This window comes from Achroia grisella, unplaced genomic scaffold (assembly GCF_030625045.1).
Source record: "Achroia grisella isolate CSIRO2021 unplaced genomic scaffold, CSIRO_AGI_Agris_v1 utg402, whole genome shotgun sequence".
Lineage (NCBI taxonomy): Eukaryota > Metazoa > Arthropoda > Insecta > Lepidoptera > Pyralidae > Achroia > Achroia grisella.
Window position 1 is genome coordinate 4,404,887 of NW_026712841.1, and position 18,248 is coordinate 4,423,134.

At 31.2% G+C, this 18,248-nt stretch overlaps 1 protein-coding gene across 2 annotated transcripts; it reads left to right on the forward strand.

The window, feature by feature from the left end:
• Positions 1–416: 416 nt before the first annotated feature.
• On the forward strand, positions 417–17,714 carry LOC131844598 (piwi-like protein Siwi). 2 transcript variants are annotated; one of them, XM_059193527.1, is made up of 19 exons: positions 417–516; positions 1,261–1,559; positions 7,277–7,417; positions 8,704–8,863; positions 9,345–9,456; positions 9,956–10,081; positions 10,166–10,267; positions 10,873–10,966; positions 11,047–11,174; positions 11,884–12,144; positions 13,131–13,273; positions 13,490–13,635; positions 14,281–14,392; positions 14,474–14,603; positions 14,955–15,192; positions 15,382–15,458; positions 15,735–15,907; positions 16,329–16,428; positions 17,149–17,714. In XM_059193527.1, exons 2-19 carry the CDS (start codon positions 1,271–1,273, stop codon positions 17,311–17,313), a joined length of 2,697 nt encoding a protein of 898 aa, XP_059049510.1. In that variant the 5' UTR covers positions 417–516; positions 1,261–1,270; the 3' UTR covers positions 17,314–17,714. The 2 variants fall into 2 exon arrangements, with proteins under 2 accessions (XP_059049510.1, XP_059049511.1); XM_059193528.1 differs by lacking the exons at positions 15,382–15,458; positions 16,329–16,428; positions 17,149–17,714 and having other exon boundaries at positions 15,735–15,819.
• Positions 17,715–18,248: the final 534 nt, after the last annotated feature.

Sequence of the window (18,248 nt, forward strand, 5' to 3'; positions counted from 1 at the left end):
GTGTGGATGTATTTCTGCATTATGAAAAGATTAAAGTCTCTATTATTATACCTAATATTCTAGGTTTATAAATTTACGATAAATTATCGTAAGTTTAGATACGATGACGATTTAATAATATGTTTAGTTCTAAGATAAGTGTAAATTTAAAATTGGATAGACAATTAATTCGAAACGCTAATTTTGTTATTTTATTTGTATGACATTTAAGCAATGATGCGGTATGTAATATTTAAGGTGCGGTATGTATTGTAAAACTTAAGTTAGAGTTATTGTTAAGTTGGGCTAATAAGAACTTGTATCCATAGCCGTAAAACATTAATAAGAAAAAAAACAACCAACCTATAGACAAATGGTTTATCATTTATCTTGTTTGTGGTTTATTTCCTGTCTTGTCTATTGCAGACTATATTTTATTTTAAAAAATGAATACTACAGTCTTTGCTCTTTAAGTTATTGACGCTTTTTGTGAGAACTGCACGCATTTGCAAAGAAAGCACATTTTTATTGGTAAAAGTAAGTAACTTTTATTTCATTATAATTGATTATTATAAATATTTTGTTTCACAATTATATCCATTCATTGGTATACTATTCATTCAAATTAAATATATTTACAAAAAATACCACGACTTTCTATATAAACATTGTCTGATGCAACTATATTAGAATTAAAAATATGTTTATTTCATTCCTAAAAGTTCGTTTTTTATATCCAAATATTATCTTTTATTCATACTATTCTAACAAATCTGATTAATTTTTTGCAACAGTCTGCATATAATGCTGTCCGCCATTAGCATTTAGGTACCGATTTCAAATTTTGCTGAGTACTAAAATTACAGACCTACTATATATGCCTTTTTAAACGCAGTTTTCTCTTTTTGTCTTATAATATATTTGTATAAAATATATTATATATATATTTTACAATCTAAACTTTCAGGTATGTAACCATTTCTAACAAAAAATGATCCCTCAGTACGTAATGCATAATACCTCCATGCATATTGAAAAATTGATTATCGCTTTTTGTTGCAAAAATGTGAATATAGGTTTTTTCATTTCTTATATTATAGATTTATAGGATACGTTCATTTTTCAACTTTTTTTATTTCATTGAATTGAATAAATCCATATACAATATACCGCTTTACTAATGTAGGTATTAAATGGAATCATTAAAAATGAATATTAGTATATTGCGATTTTTCTTAATATCTTCAGACAACAATATTAATATCACCATTGTTAATATAGCATCTGAAAAATGTCCGAGCGCGGGAGGGGTAGAGCTCGCGGTCGAGCAGGACGCGGAGGTGACTCAACCGGTCCTGCTCCTCGTCGCCCTGGAGAACAACCAGGCGCTCCACAGCAGACAGGCCCGCGTCCCCAGCCCCCAGTAGCCTGGGGGGCGCCGACTGTCGCGCCACCTGTTAGAGCTGGTGTGCCAACCCCAACAATACAAGCTGGCCGAGCTTCACACCGCACTACGCCTACTACACATGACCACCCAGGCGATGTGGACATACAGCAGCGTATGCAAAAAATCGACATTGGTAAGTGTATATACATAACTGTTCTTCCATACAAAAGAGTATTAATGTCAATTATCCTGATAATGTGAATTGTAGTATTTTGAAATAAATCATTGCATTATTAAATGTTCTTTAATGCTCTTTAAAAGAAGATTTAGAAGAAGAAGAAACAAGATTAGAAATTTTCATTAGGGAAGGAGGCCTTATCTCTAAAAGAGATATCTACCAGTCAACCTAAAACAGTGTAACACAGGAAGTGGTATGTGGGTTATCTGTACAGAAGTGCTAATAAAAGTGAAAAAAGACAAAAGTAAAATAACTAATATTGTCATAATTGTTGGGATCATACTCCTCATTATTTAAATCTTAATGTGTTACAATCAGAGGGGAATGGTAGACACAAGCTCATGCGATGTTGCATTGGTAAGTTAAGTTGGAGCAGGGTACAATTTCCCCGCTGTGCCTAGTCAACCAAGATGACATTGCCCTCCTGGTGTTCATGCAAACATGATAATAATAGACTTTATTGCTGTAGATAAATTCATTATTAGGATAATTTAAATTATTGTAATATATAGGTTGCTATATTTCAACCTTTATAATACAACAAATGTTTGGTAACTCATTAGGGAATTAAATGGGAAGGTAAAAAATATATACATTTACTGCACAGTATAGTGCCTACATGTATTGTAAACTTAAAATTTTAACTGTAATAAACTATCATTAAACAGGTATTATTTGAGCTGTGCGACTGCAGACCCTTGGTCATTAGTGTCGCCATAGCTGGTGAATATGCATATGAGGTTTTCTTTATTTTTAACATGTACATTAAAAATATATACATAATAATTCTTTCACTTTTTATCATAATAATTATGTAAGGGTGGTCAATCGCTGTGTGTTAATCCAAAATGGAGATTAAAAAGTAAAAGGTTGAAAAAAAACTGTTCATTTATTTTTATACACTCACTTCACATATTTACATTCCAACAAACATCTGTTATATTAACTACAAGAACCTTTTAGAATGCAACTATTCAGTTATTGATATGAAATTTAGAAATAATAAAGAGTTGTTATTTCTTTTGTTGTGAAGTTTATTTCAAAATGTGTCTGAGATGGTTGTCTGAAGTCCTAAGATACAGATCTCTGATCTAGTGTAGGCTCCATATATCGCTGCTGTCATATATTTTGTCTAATTTCTGGTGAAATAAATAAATATTTCAATTGTCTATTTATCTTACATAATTCATTTGTTGATAAAAAAATATTTAAATACTGTTTTATAATCTAGTGCTCTTTTCTTCATTTTAAACACTTGCTACTCATTCTCAAATGTTATCTACTACTACGTCATATGTGTGGCTCTTTGTTTGACCTAAGTAACAAATAATTTATATGATGCAGACATGAATGCTATATATATTTGCGAAATTTACATAAAACATTACTCGCTTTATTCATGAAAACATCAGATGGCATACATACTTACTGCTATTGAACTGATGTGTCATATTCTATGAACTGTTTTCTAGATTTAAGTGATTATGCCTAGTTAGAACATTCAAAAGTTCGATTTATATATATATATATTGCATGTTCCGAATGTACATACGCTTGGTGTATTCTCTGAAAATTTAAAGTTAATACAAGTAATAGTTTAAGAGAAAAGAGCGCATTTAAATAAAGACGTCATGAGCCGCTTAAATGTTAGGTAAGTTTTAAAACAAAAACGGAAAATGTACGTGGGAACACGTGCGAGGCAAGAATGTCTTTTAAATAACACTAATTAACAATATCGAAGCAAATAATATTGCAGAGGATTTATCTTGTAGTCCTCGAAAAGATTACTCTGTAAGTAGAAAAAAAAATACTGAGTGTAAATGTCTCTTGAAACTTTTAACGATTTTTTCTCGAAACGGTGTTTTTACAGGCGGTGAGGAAAATTTGAGATATTTTCCTCAGGTAATGGACAAAGCCATTAAAGTATCTTGTAAAGTAGTAATAACGTCTTTGACAATAACTTATTTTTATTCAATTAGTGTTAATTTTGACGAAAATATCGATTTTATGGGGAGGCGCCATTTTGCAAATAACTTAACTGTACTTTCATTAATTGCAAAAATAAATCATATGGGTTTTTTTTACTTCAGTTATTTGGACCTCTCTACCTATAATAGGCAAATCACTTCACTCCTTTGAAATAAAAATACATATAAAAAATTATACTAACAAATTAATTTTCATATAAAACAACACAGTTAAATGAAAAATTTTACTACATGTGCATAATAGAGTTATTCTTAATAACAGTATTTTATTCACTATACAACCCTTATAATAAAGTAATAAGTAACTTGTTTACACATAAATTAGTATACAATTAAATGTGTTGAAAAAGGAATATAAATTCCTTTTTTTATAAGTAGGCATAAATAGTTAATGTGCTTAAGTCGACCACTTATGGTGATTTTGTTTTTGTTAACATTCTCTTCTAAGCTAGAAGTTTTTTTTACTCTGATTTTTATGTTATCCATACTTCAAGGCGAGACAGTATATCGCTGTATTTTTTAATTTTGGCAATCCTGATGATTGTCCATTCAGTAATGAATGACTTTGTTCATAAATTTCCTAAAATATTTTCTGCTAGTATTTTTTCTAGTAACAGGCCCAACCGGTCTAGTAGCCATGATTTATTCCGTGGATTGTTTTGAAGACGAATTCCTTTATCCATATCCCACTAAAGTAGTTGCTTACAATGAGGATAAAAAAATGTTAAATAAATGAAATATTTTATGGGATTTAATTTTTTTTTTAATTCCCATAAAGTATCTAACTTGCCATAGTTATGCTTTGCCTTGGATATTTCGTTATAATCCAATGGAGAAGGTAAATTTATCTCTTCAATTCTAGAAGTGCATCTGTGAATATGTTTCGCAATCCTTTTGTGTATTCTTTATTTGTGTGCAAAACTAACTAATAACATGTATGTTGAGCTTCGACCTTTTTGTATTGCTACAGATCACACATAATGACACAATTTTATAAATCTTATGTCGTATTATGTATTGTCTATTCTTATGAACATGTTGTATGTGATTAGTAACAAACAAATAAACGATGTATCCATCTATCTGTGTAGTAAGTAGGTAGTGTGAATATACGTGTAATAATTGTACTATTTATTGTACATTAATAAGTTTTTTTTTATAGTAAGACATGTAGCGGCTTATTAGGAACACGTACATTCGACGCACAGTTGGAACATAGTTTACACTAAACATAAATAAGGTAAAGGGCCATATTATGAAACACCTTTTGAGTAGGAGTTGAATATTTTACATTGTTTAAAAAAAAATAGAGTTGAAACATTGAATTTTTCTAAGTTAATAGTTTGCCTGATATCTACTGAAGTGATAATAATTATTATCAAGTGAGTTTTAGTTGAAAATGCTAATAAATTGAATAAAGTAACAGACAAGTACATACGGCCGTATTTATGAAACAGTCTAAAGCAACACGTACGGGTGTTCCATCGGGAATGTCCCAAATTATGGAACTCAAAATGAACTGAAGTACTCGCATTAAAAACATTTTTCAGTTACTAATTTATTTATTCATAGTATCAAAAGTTTTATTACTAATTATTAATACAGTTAGATTTAAGTATTATACGAATAAACAAGCAATAAATAAATATTCACTTACAAAGTAAGTATGACAAAAACAGTTTCAAATCTTAGCATTAATAAACAAGATATAAAAACCAAATATACATTAAATTTAACCAAAAATTCAACTATTTCATTTCTTCTTTGATCCTTTGTAGTAATGCGTTCTCTAGTAGCTTTTTCCGTTCATCAGCTATCACTTTTTTCTCATTTAGTAATTGTTTTCTTTTATGTAGCTTTTCTTCTTTAGTTTTACGATCAGTTTCTTTTTTTGAGTCATATTGCATCCATTGATCAGATGTGCCAGCAGAAGGTAGTTTGAGTTTACCTGATGACTCAACTTTAATCTATTTTTTCTTGACTTCAAATTCAACTCAAATATTAATTCATCACCAACATTACGCTTCAAAATATTAGTTAAATTTAGTCAATTTAAATTACTACTTTCATAAATACCAGAATGAGCTTCAGTAACCATATTTAAGGTTCATTTTATACTATAATTTCATACAGTAATTACCTCAGGAATGGCTGCTTTGTTGAGACTGGGTACTGGTATTTATCAGAGGAGAATATTTATTAGAAGAATGACAATCATTGTTAAGTGTCATGTAATCATTAGTTTTATCATTCGATTTGATTATTAATAAAATTATTTTCTTACTGTTCTGTTCTTTCTCTAAAAATTCAAATTTACCAACGTCACTTCTTTGACAGTTAGTTTATTTATTTCAAGAAAACCAACCAATATCAAATTATAAAAATTATACCAAACAATCAAAAAAAAAATAACAATATAAAATAAATCTATAGAATAAAGATATCAAATTCTATAAAAAAATGTATCTACCTACAAAAATTATTAATTTAAAAACATCTATAAAAATGTGATATGTAGGTGCTTCGTAAAAATTTTGAATTAAATAAAGTGTTATTAATTTTTTCAGGCAGGTTTTCCACTTAAGTATATGTTTTAATTAATATAAAACAATATTTATCATCCAGCTTATTCATTTTTGAGGTTATTTTCATTTTCATAGAATTTTACAATCTATGTACATATCTAAATGCAAATTTTTAGAAATATAAACTGTTCTAACGTAAATTGCTTTGTTGTAATTAATTAACAATGATTAACACGAAATTAACTAAATATTGTCCACTTTTTGCTGTTTCATAATTACGGACAACTAAGAAAATCGAATGTGAGGGGGATGTGGAACACTGAATATACTGTTCCATAAATACGGTCTGTTTAGAAATTTTTGCGGCAATTATGAAACACCTAAATAAAAAATAAATACCTTATTAAAGTACTTTAAATTCATTATCAATCAATAGATAATAAGTCAAACTTTTGATTGACATGTTTCAAGTATTTTTGTATCATTGACAAATATTTCAAATTGTTAAAACAATTGTGATGACACGTGTCATTCTCTAACTCTAAAAGAGTCTTTTTTCATGCAACCTGACACGGGCATTTCATCTATTTTTTTTTTGTATACATTTTAAGGTGTTTACAAAAATAAATTAATTTAATCAATAAATAGGTTATTAAAGAACATAAAGATAATATTATAAATACTGAATACGTTAGAAATTATTTGTAATTCGGATTTTTATCACTTGTTTCATAAACTAGTACAATGTTCCATAATATGGCCCTTTACCTTATCTGTTTTCTGGAGAGGTAATTTAATTGGAGGGTGCCGAGTGTTTACAGAAATATTTCAAGTGTAGGCACAGTAGTATAAAATAATTTCACATAAACTGTATGTTACTACAGTGCCATTTTAAACTTATGACAGCCATGGTGGTACAGCGGTTTGCATACAGCCTTACTTCCGATGGTCGCGGGTTCGATTCCTTGCACGGTACAAATATTTGTATTCATGATTATGACTGTAGTATCTGGATGTTTTGTATGCAAATTTTATATGTTTTTATATTAGTTGTCCCATAACACAAGCTTACTTAGTTTGGGTCGAGTTACACGGTCTGCTAAAATGGTGTCTAATAATATTTAGGTTACCATTGATACTATAATTTTGTTTGTATCAGGCCAGCCATCTCAAGTACCTGGGGGTGGTGACGCATCTAGTTCCGTAGTGGGACGCGGCTCTCGACGTGGCGGCGGCAGGGTGCTGCCTGAACAGATGACGATACTGCGCACACGTCCCACCACGGTCCAGTCAAAGAAAGGTATGAACCATGACAACAAAATAAATATACCACTAACTAACACACTAGGAATCTAGTGGTCAACATTTTATTTAATTTAATTTAAATTAAATTTTATTTTATTTAATTTAAAGAGCTATTATTTTTATGTTCTATTACATTAGATTAAATAACAGTTCGATACTTTTTCAACGAATATCAAATATTCCTTCTGTGGAACTGGTTTGAGTCCAGTCTTGAAATGTATTTTGTGTAGTTAAAAATACATATATATGTATATAGTTTGTTTATCTTTCATGTATCTGGTTTAAATCCAGGGCTTTTTATTAACGGTTTCGTAATTGGCCTATGAATTTTTATCTTATAACTTTTATTGACTAGCATACTTTATGCTATTAATTCTGCAATTTTAAGATAAAAATGGAAAAATGGTTAATAAAGCAAGCCTCTGAAAACCGATGATTAGGTGAGCAGACCCTAATTAAGATGAGATGAGGCTGGAAGTGAGAGAATGAATAATGAACTTGCTTTTATGTTTATCAGTAATTATGTGTATCTCATTTATGTTATCATGTAAATAGTGTTAACATTGTCCATTAGATTTGCTTCTGTACTGTGTCTATTTTGTGAGATCGATCTTTTTAAAGACGTCACTATCATATCTGATCTGTTATTACTATATGTATATATTACTAAGATTTTAGTTTGTTCTAAAAGTTGTAGCACAAGTATTAAGATGATGGGGGGAGCCTGCTTAGAGGCTTCAAAATGTTGTTTTTTGTTGCTTAAATGTCTTCCTAAACTATCCAATATTGTGTCCCTAAACCAAATTCGAAATATTTTCAGAGTTACAGAAGAAATAGTGACCAAGTATCGCCCTTCGATCTATTTTACGTAGTATAATCCAAAGGGACTATCAGTCCTTCGAGACTCTTAACTCTGTTCGCAACAAGAGAAAAGAAGAAAAGAAGTGGCTCTCCGAGACTTAAATAAATTAACAATTTATTACGGTTACCCTTAAGCGCATTCTAAATTTTTACAGCATACATTTTATCTCCGATGTAAGTTTGTAACAATGCTATGTAATATGTAATGACATAACGTCGGACGGGTCCCGCTCTATTGGCGCATAGGTTGCTACGTCCCACTGTCTGAAAATACGCCAATCTAATAATATGTGATTCTCTTCAGAATTATTCATATAACTTATGAACTTTTCACATTAACGAAATCTCAGAAAGAAACTCGCAATGTTATACCAACAAATAAAACACTATTAAGTAGCCAATCCCTCCATTCTATAACAGGCAGCACAGGAACACCCCTGGATCTACTTGCAAACTACTTTACGGTACAAACTACCCCACAATGGAGCCTATACCAGTATCATGTCGATGTATCGCCCGAAGAAGACAGCACAGTAGTTCGTAAAGGTCTGCTAAGGGTACATCAGAAAACTCTTGGAGGGTGAGTGCCAATAATAATTTTGAATTTTGCACAAACAAATATAAAGCAAATCGACGGCCCGGTGGTCTAACGGTTTAGCACGCCGTTTACTTTGGACGGTCGCGGAGTCGCACGGTACAAACATTTGTATTAATGGGTATGATTCTTTGTGTCGGTCTGGGTGTTTTCAATGTATGTATTTACAAAAGAAACCTATTTATGTAGTAGACCACAAATAGAATGTTCCGAAACCAGATTACTACTAGTAGAACCGTTACTACCTTTCATATCAGTGATCAAATTTTGACCGTACACCGATATATTCTCGTTTCTATACGAAAAATCACATGAGACTTCTAGTTAGTCAGGCCGCCGAACAATAAACACTAGGCACCCAAATTATATACAAAAAATTCATGGCTTGATGATGCCTCAATGAGAAGAAATGGAGTTAAAAAAATAACATAAATAGTATAATCCTAAGTTAATTATTTCTCATCAGATATCTATTTGATGGCATGGTCCTATACACGGTTAAAAAGCTGCATCCAGACCCTCTGGAATTGTACTCTGATAGAAAAACCGACGGTGAACGTATGCGAATACTCATAAAGGTATTTTTACGTATATTTATTTATAATTTTCATTATCCTTAAATAAATCATGAAGCTTGACCTACTACATAAATTTAATGGCTGAATGTATGCACTGGATTGTAAGTCACAACAGTTATCTACATATACAAACAGCATCATGGACATAAGGTCATTATGTGATACCCATGGTCCCCTCAAGCATGGCTATTCCTATAATTCCTCTACTATATCTAATCCTTGAATATTATAATGCCTTTATACATGCCTGCTAAAGTAAGCTATTTGGCGACTAAAATAGGTGAGACAAGCAGTCATGCATTCTTTCAACAATGATACATGTTAAATTATACTATTATTATTAACATACATATACCAAGCCGCCTGACTACCTTGGTTTTTCAGGCTAATTTATCCTTTTATGCCGTAAAATTCATTGCTATAATTGAAATGTTTTTTGTTTATAATTATTATGTATTATGTTATTTATGTTATATGTTATTTAGAATGATTGTTCCAGCTAACTTGTGCAGTGAGTCCAGGAGATTACCATTACATTCAAATTTTTAATATTATCATTCGCAAATGTTACAATTTGCTACAGCTGCAGCTTGTCGGTAGAGACTTTTTTGATCCAATAGCAAAGGTATGATGTTTGTAATTTTCCATAATCATATCATCTGAAGTCTACACATCAAGTTCTGTTATTTAAAATAGATTATTTTTCCAGATTGATATCCCAGAGCACAAACTACAAATTTGGCCAGGATATAAAACCACAATTAATCAGTACGAAGACCGTTTGCTCATGGTGACTGAAATTACCCACAAGGTACAATTGATATTAAAATGCGCATATATGTATTTTGTTAAAATTATTATAATAATTTTGATACTCAAGTTATTTAATGTAAAATTGGTGTTATTTTCTATTTAAACAAAAATTTAAAAACAAGAAGATAGATTTGTTTATAAGGCCTAAGATCAACAATTGTATATTCTTGTACTCAAGAATCTAATTTCCGAATAAGCGATGAAATTTAAAAAACTATTCTAAAGTGCTTTTTTTATACCACGAAGGCAATCAATTTATTATATTTGTTTCTATACATATTATTAGTAGTAGTTTTTCGTAACTAACTAGACAGGCTAAAAGTTTTAGTTTGGTGTGACTTCCACTAAAACCATCCTCACAAAAATTGGCCTGTAATTAGATACTCCATATACTATCTTTCAGTTAATTGAATTTCCAGTAGTTGTATTGATGATGATTGATTTACATGTTGTTTATTGTGTTGAGCTGAAATACTCTTGATCCTCAGAAATTTATGCAAAATATTATAATTTTCCCATACATAATGAATGTTTGTTTACATACACAATATGTTTTTATTATTCATCGCGCTAAGAAATATATTAATTAATATATCTTTACAGGTATTGCGCATGGACACTGTCCTTCAAATGTTAAATGAGTATGCGGCCACCAAAGGGAATTACTTCAAGAAAAATTTCTTAGAAGACATAGTTGGTTAGTAATGAATTAATTATATTCCTGTAAATTTTAAGATGTCATTATTAAATTACTTATTTGTACGCGTTTTTTTACAGGAAAGATAGTCATGACTGACTACAACAAACGGACATATAGGGTTGATGATGTGACATGGGAAGCAAGTCCTCGCTCTACTTTCAAAATGAAAGATCAAACCGTTTCTTACATTGATTATTACTATAAGGTCTGTTATTTTCTATAACATTTGTCTTTATTTTTATATTAGCTTTAAGTTTCATTAGCTGATAATAATCGTCTATCATGTTATTATAATACTAGTGGAACACGCCACTTCGTTCGCACGAAAAGAGATATTTTTATACGATCACAACTGTTATGCCGGATGGGATAGTTGGAGGCGCTGTCAACATACTTGACATGTCCACATTTTTCTAACTATATTTTAAATCCCACATGGCAGGGAGCAACCAATCGCTGTCTCACTGATTCATTTCAGATTTGAAATTAGTGTTTTATTCACGGAGAATCAGTTAGACATTAAATTGACTTTTTTTTTGCGTCAACCAAATTTGAACTCACGTCCTCTTGGGCGTAATTGGTAGTAAACAAAAATACCATGATGCACTAAAGATTATTTTCTTGTGATAAAATAGAACTTTAATTATTACTTCAATTTAACAAGATAGATTATGTACATTCACTTGCTGTCGTCCATCTGTCCTGACTATTTTAGCGGTCAAGCAGCTTGTTTGCCAGATGTATTTCGGTAGAATAGTGGAATAGGGTTGTGACATTACAGGATAAGAGGAATGGATGTGGTTGCTATTGCAATTACCTGGTATACCTCTAGCAATACAAATGTATTCTAAAAATATTGTTATAGTTTTATTATATGTGTAGGTCGTTTTTTTATGTATCTTTGTACTCTTCAGAAATACAATATAAGGATCCAAGATCCGGGCCAGCCAATGCTGATATCTCGCTCAAAGCCCCGTGAAATACGCGCCGGCATGCCGGAATTGGTGTACTTAGTACCAGAACTATGCCGCCAAACTGGACTCTCTGATGCTATGAGAGCCAATTTCCAATTGATGAGTGCCCTAAGTAACCACACCAAGATCGGGCCAGCAATCCGTATACAAAAGTTGCTCAATTTCAATCGTCGTCTCACACAAAAGAAGGAGGTTGTTGAGGTAGGTTGAACTGAAATTTTGTGTATTTATAGAGAACTTTGTTAACATTAAGATTATTTTATTTAATAGGGAATATTCATGTATTTTTTTTTATTTTTAACTAGCTACTCGTCCCGGCTTCGCACGGGTGTACATGTAATATATAAATCTATATCTTGAATCACTCTATCTTTTAAAAAAAAACCCTTCAAAATCCGTTGCGTAGTTTTAAGGATTTAAGCATACATAGGGACAGACAGCGAGAGCGACCTTGTTTTATACTATGTAATGATAATGATTCAATAGTTTACATTACTATATATAATATAAAATAATATTATTTTTTTAAATTTGGTTAGTTTTGTATGACGTCACAGTCTATATCAAAAAAAATATTAAAGTTAAAACTTAGATGAAGAAATATTGCAATTTTAATTGCAACTATGCTGCAATTGTACAGTGTTTTCTATTTTCAACTAATATTATCATGGAACAAACTATTTTTTATAAAGGAATAAAAAAAGAATGAAAATCGTAGCTGTTCTTTGATTTGTTTTAGTTTGTTATTTTTATATATCAAAATTCAATTCAGAAAGTGTGTGCAAGATAAATATTATAAATAATAATATAAAACATACACAACATATGCCTAATTTAATAATGTATTTAAGTAAAATTTTCACATTGCTAACCTATTCAATACCAATTTTCATGATATAAATATCATATTATATTATAAGCATCTGTGACTGTAAACTTTATGGAATATAATAAATTTTGAGTATTGATATCAATCATGACTGTTGCATTTAATTCACGATAAAATCTATGTATATAAGTTTTAAGAAATGTACAAAATATTTTTCATGAGGTCAATTTGCCAAACTTAAAAGTAGGGGAAATTTAAACTGATATCATAGAGATTACACAAATTAAACGATACACAAAAACCACTATAATTATTAATTTATTTTTTCCATTATTAAAGTCAAGTTTTTTTTTTATAGGAATTAGGAACATGGTCGTTGAAATTGTCTGAGAATCTTATCAGAATCAAGGGACGTCAGCTGCCCGCCGAAAATATTATTCAAGGACGGGAAGCTAAATACCCTGCTGGAGATACCACTGATGGCTGGACGCGCGATATGCGGTTAGTAATACACATACTGAAAATAATAGGCCCTATAGAGACTGCCGAAAAATGCTTTTCAGGTTATAATATATAATACATACATTTTAATTATTTAATATTTTAAGAAAGATATTAATTACATAAATGTTCTCGGCTCCATCATGAAAGTATAGAAGTAGATTGATTTTTAAGTTTATTTTTAGTGTCACTTCTTAAATTAGCTGTATAATACAGATCGAAACATCTGCTGTCACTTGCACAAGTACCATATTGGGTCGTGCTTTCGCCGGATAGACTACGACGTGAAGCCGAATCCTTTGCAGAGCTCATCATGAAAACCGGCGGCGGCGTAGGATTCCGCTTGCCCCAACCAGAATATGGTAATTATAAAATATACAAACTAACTATATTTATTTAACATAATTTCAAAAATAAAAAAAAATGAAACTAAGTTATTTGGACATGAGTTAAATTCGGCGTCGCTGAATAGTGTATGTTAGTGATGGTACCCCAGTCTCGCATGTTTCAATCGTTAATCAGTATGCTTTTCAAACTGTATTTCGGATTAAGGCATGTCTTCTTAGTCTTCCGGAATGACAATGTATGAGCACTATAACGCCATGTCTTATTGCTATTTATGTGTATTTGAGACGGTTACCACTTCCCATCAGGTACCTAGATAGCCATTCAAATGTTTGCCATTCAAATTAGTTAAAAAAGAAAGTCATACAGTTGAAGCAATTTCGAAGTGGGTCCTTTTCAACTTCCATATACATCACAGACAATGGGCCTAATAATTTTATTTGGCTTGTAGTAATTACATACAAATATATGCAACAACTTGGTAAAATTTTGCATCTCTTCAAGGGGATTCTGACTGCGGAACGCCATCCCAGGCTAGGGCTAACCTATCTTCCTGTCCTTTGTGCCCATCATCCCGAACAAAGGAATATCTAAAAATTCATTGAAAGGAAAGAAGAAGTCATTTAGTGGCAGAATTCATCAAAATCTTATTTTTATTTCAGTTGGCATCGCACGTGACGGGCACATGGATTACGCCAATATGTTGGAGAATGTAATTGCAAGAAAAAATCCAGCACTTATCTTATGTGTTCTTGGACGTAATTTTGCTGACAGGTTATTATAAAAAAAAAATACTTAATACTTAGTGGAAACGAAGTTAAATTATGTAATATTTCTTAATTTCTGCCTATTTAGATATGAAGCCATCAAGAAGAAGTGCACAGTAGACCGCGCCGTGCCTACACAGGTTGTGTGCGCACGCAACATGACCAGCAAGTCTGCCATGTCTATAGCTACGAAAATTGCCATTCAAATTAATTGCAAAGTAAGTAATGGCTTTTTATTTCAAGAGCCAGTAGTTGCAGTTTAAAGCAGTAATGACAGTACATAGTCTTTTACTGATATTTGCTCCATTTTTTATGTGCGAAATTAAAATATAGTTAGTATTATTATTTCAAATTCGTCTACCATTCTATTGAGTGTACTTATATGATCTTACTATTTTACGATCATACTAAATCTTGAGATACTATTTTTTCTATTAACACTTGAGAATTTTTTTTATTAACAGTTGAGAATTCGCGTGGCAAATCGAAGTTATAATTATGAACTTTGATGAATTTACTTTGTTGCAACATAATATACAAAATTTTTCCATTTGTATATTTATGTGCAGCTTGGCGGGGCACCATGGACAGTATCAATTCCATTGAAAACATTAATGGTGATCGGCTATGATGTATGCCATGACACTCGTAGCAAGGAGAAGAGTTTCGGAGCCTTTGTAGCAACACTGAACCAACCAATGTCGCAGTATTATTCAATGGTGAATGCACACACCTCCGGTGAAGAACTTAGTGCCCATATGGGATTCAATATCGCCTCAGCAATACGAAAATACCGAGAGAGAAATGGTAAGTTTCCAATTTTAATAATATTGTAATCACTTTTGAATAGTCACAGCTTCTATCCAGCATTGTATACTTATGTTTTTGTCGATTTCATCTGCAATAATACAATAATACCAAGCTCCATTCAGTTTTGATGGCGCTCAATAAAATGTAAAATATACCGGTGTGTAATATTTAATTTCAAAAATACAGGTGTCCTGCCAAACCCCATATTTGTATACCGTGATGGTGTTGGCGATGGTCAAATACCATATGTCCTCAGCCATGAGGTAAACCTTTTTAATAAGTTTTAATATTTTATTACATGTTAATTTCAACCGTTTTGCATCCCCAAATGAATGTTGAATATGTATGATTTTTTCATTATTATTGCATTTTTAAAGTCTATTCAGATTAATGTTTTTTTAAGTGTGATCATTATATTTTTATTTTTCATCAAACATTGTAGCTATCTAAAGTCTAAATTAAAAAATAAGGATTCTTCATTTGATTTAGCCGATATTAATGTTTTATTTAACTTCATAATGAAATCTTTATCGTAACAGGTAGCTGAAATCAAGAAAAAGTTGAATGAGATTTATGCCGGCGCCGAATATAAACTGGCATTCATTATTGTGTCGAAACGCATTAATACAAGGATATTTGTAGACCGCGGCCGAGGCGGCGAAAATCCGCGCCCCGGCACAGTCATTGATGATGTCGTTACATTGCCAGAAAGGTAAGCTTCCAGCTTAATCCTAATAAATGGTATTATGGTATTATCCTAATATATAGTATATAATTGGTACTCGTTATATGATATAACGAGTACCAATTATATACTATTTAGTTTAGGGAAAGTTGGAGTCGTGTTGTTATCAACAACTAAAGAGATTGATGGAAGATCTTGGAAATTGACAAGAGCTCCATCGACAAGAGTGCAGCTCTTAAAATAAAAATTAATGAATGAGACATTTTTACATAATCTTTTTAAACAACTAAACAGGGAATGAGAAAATTAAACATACAAATTATGTGTCGAAATAACATGTGTCTAAATACATTCACTATTTTAACATGTTTTCTACAATGACACCCTCTAGTGGTGTTGGATACTACCGGAAAAGCATAGCATAGATAATTTCTCATTCCTATTTCAGATATGATTTTTATCTCGTGTCACAAAATGTACGTGAAGGCACTATAGCACCAACATCATACAATGTGATTGAGGACACAACAGGTCTTTCCCCTGATCGTGTAAGTAATTTATTAACATAACACCTTCAATGTCGGCCACAGTGGTCTAGCTATTTAGCACACCCTCTTAAATGCAATGGTTGCAGGTTCAATTCCTTGCACAGTGCAATTTGTATTAATGAGTATTATTGTCTGTGTCTGTCTGAATATTTACAATATACATTATGTATGTATTTACAATAAATGTTTTAGTACTTATATCAGTTGTGAACTACCCACAACACAAGCTTTGCTTAGCTTGGGAGTATATGGCACTGTGTGGATTGTCCTTATAATAATAATTATTATTTATTATTTTATTTTTGTATTGTGTGATCATAATAATAAAACTACTGAGTAATATACAATGGCTTCAGGGGTTTTGTTCGTTTTGTCATAGTTTGGTTTATTTCGCACAAAGTATACTATCAATTAAATTTCTAATATACTGTATGATTTTTTCCATTCGGTGAAAGTTAGGCCATAAATGTAGAAATACTATATATAGTTAAATTAGAATTTCCTCTCATATATGCCATGAGAGCCTATGCATTTTTTTCAGCCTGTGAACAAAGTCATTGGGTATATCTAATCCAATAATTATAATGCTCATAAAATCTTATAAATTGATTATTTTTGTTCACAAGGTAGTCGGACAATGCCAAATTTGAGATTTGTTTTAGATCTTCCATGAAGCATTATTACATTGTAATTAATGTTAATTTTAATTAATTATCACAGATGCAGCTGCTCACGTACAAGTTGACGCACTTGTACTTCAATTGCTCCACACAGGTCCGTGTGCCATCCGTGTGTCAATATGCACACAAGCTCGCATTCCTCGCTGCAAATAGTTTGCACAACCAGCCTCATCACTCACTCAGCGAGACCTTATATTTTCTCTAAATTGTTGTTTTTTTTTAAATTATATTTCTTTTGTTATAAAATTACAGCTACACTCAATTAGGTAACGTAATTATTAGTTGCCTTTGATAAATATTGAGTAGTACTGACATTGTTGATTAGCTATAGGTCGTCCATTTGACTTTACTTTATGCTTAGTATACCAGATTGTACCTCATTTAAATGTATTTTTAGTTGCGCTGGTCCTTATAGTTCTACTATAAGGGACGAATTATTGTTTTCGGACTTTATGAAGTCAATCGGACCGATTTCGGAATGCCGTTCCCATAATCTCTTATTTAGGTACTTAAAGAAATTCAAGAATAACATTTCAAAATTGGTCCCAGCATACGACTAAGTGAAAATGTGTGATAACTGCTGTGTATTCCTTTTGTTAATTAATTTCAATTTATGTTCCGTGATATTGTATAAAATAAGAATGTTTGTGTAGGAAGACTGGTTAATTATTATAGGCATTTATAAGTACTGAGTTTAAATATAAAGATCTGAGACCAAAACATTTAGTATGTTACCAGTAATCCTACTTTATTTACCATTTATGTTTTATTACAGATGTACTCAATATTTTGTGTTGATTGCCAAACAAGCATTCCATATTTCTTAGATTTTATTCATGTAGACATTCTCAAGTCTTAATTACAAAGACAGTTATGTCACTTTTGATCTGACTGTGAGTTAAAATACAAAATATTTGTATTTTATTATGAATACTATAAGTGTTTAGATTAAAAATTGCCAAATGAAACTTGGCTATTCTAGTGTAAGTTTTTTACTGTGGTGCTTCATATCACCGTGGGTATAAAAAATTGTGATGTTCAAGAAAACGAAGACGGCATCTTAGCCATAGACATTTCTTTCTATATGAGAGGGTGGTTGAATTTATAATGAAAAAGAATTTATTGTATGGGTATACAAAT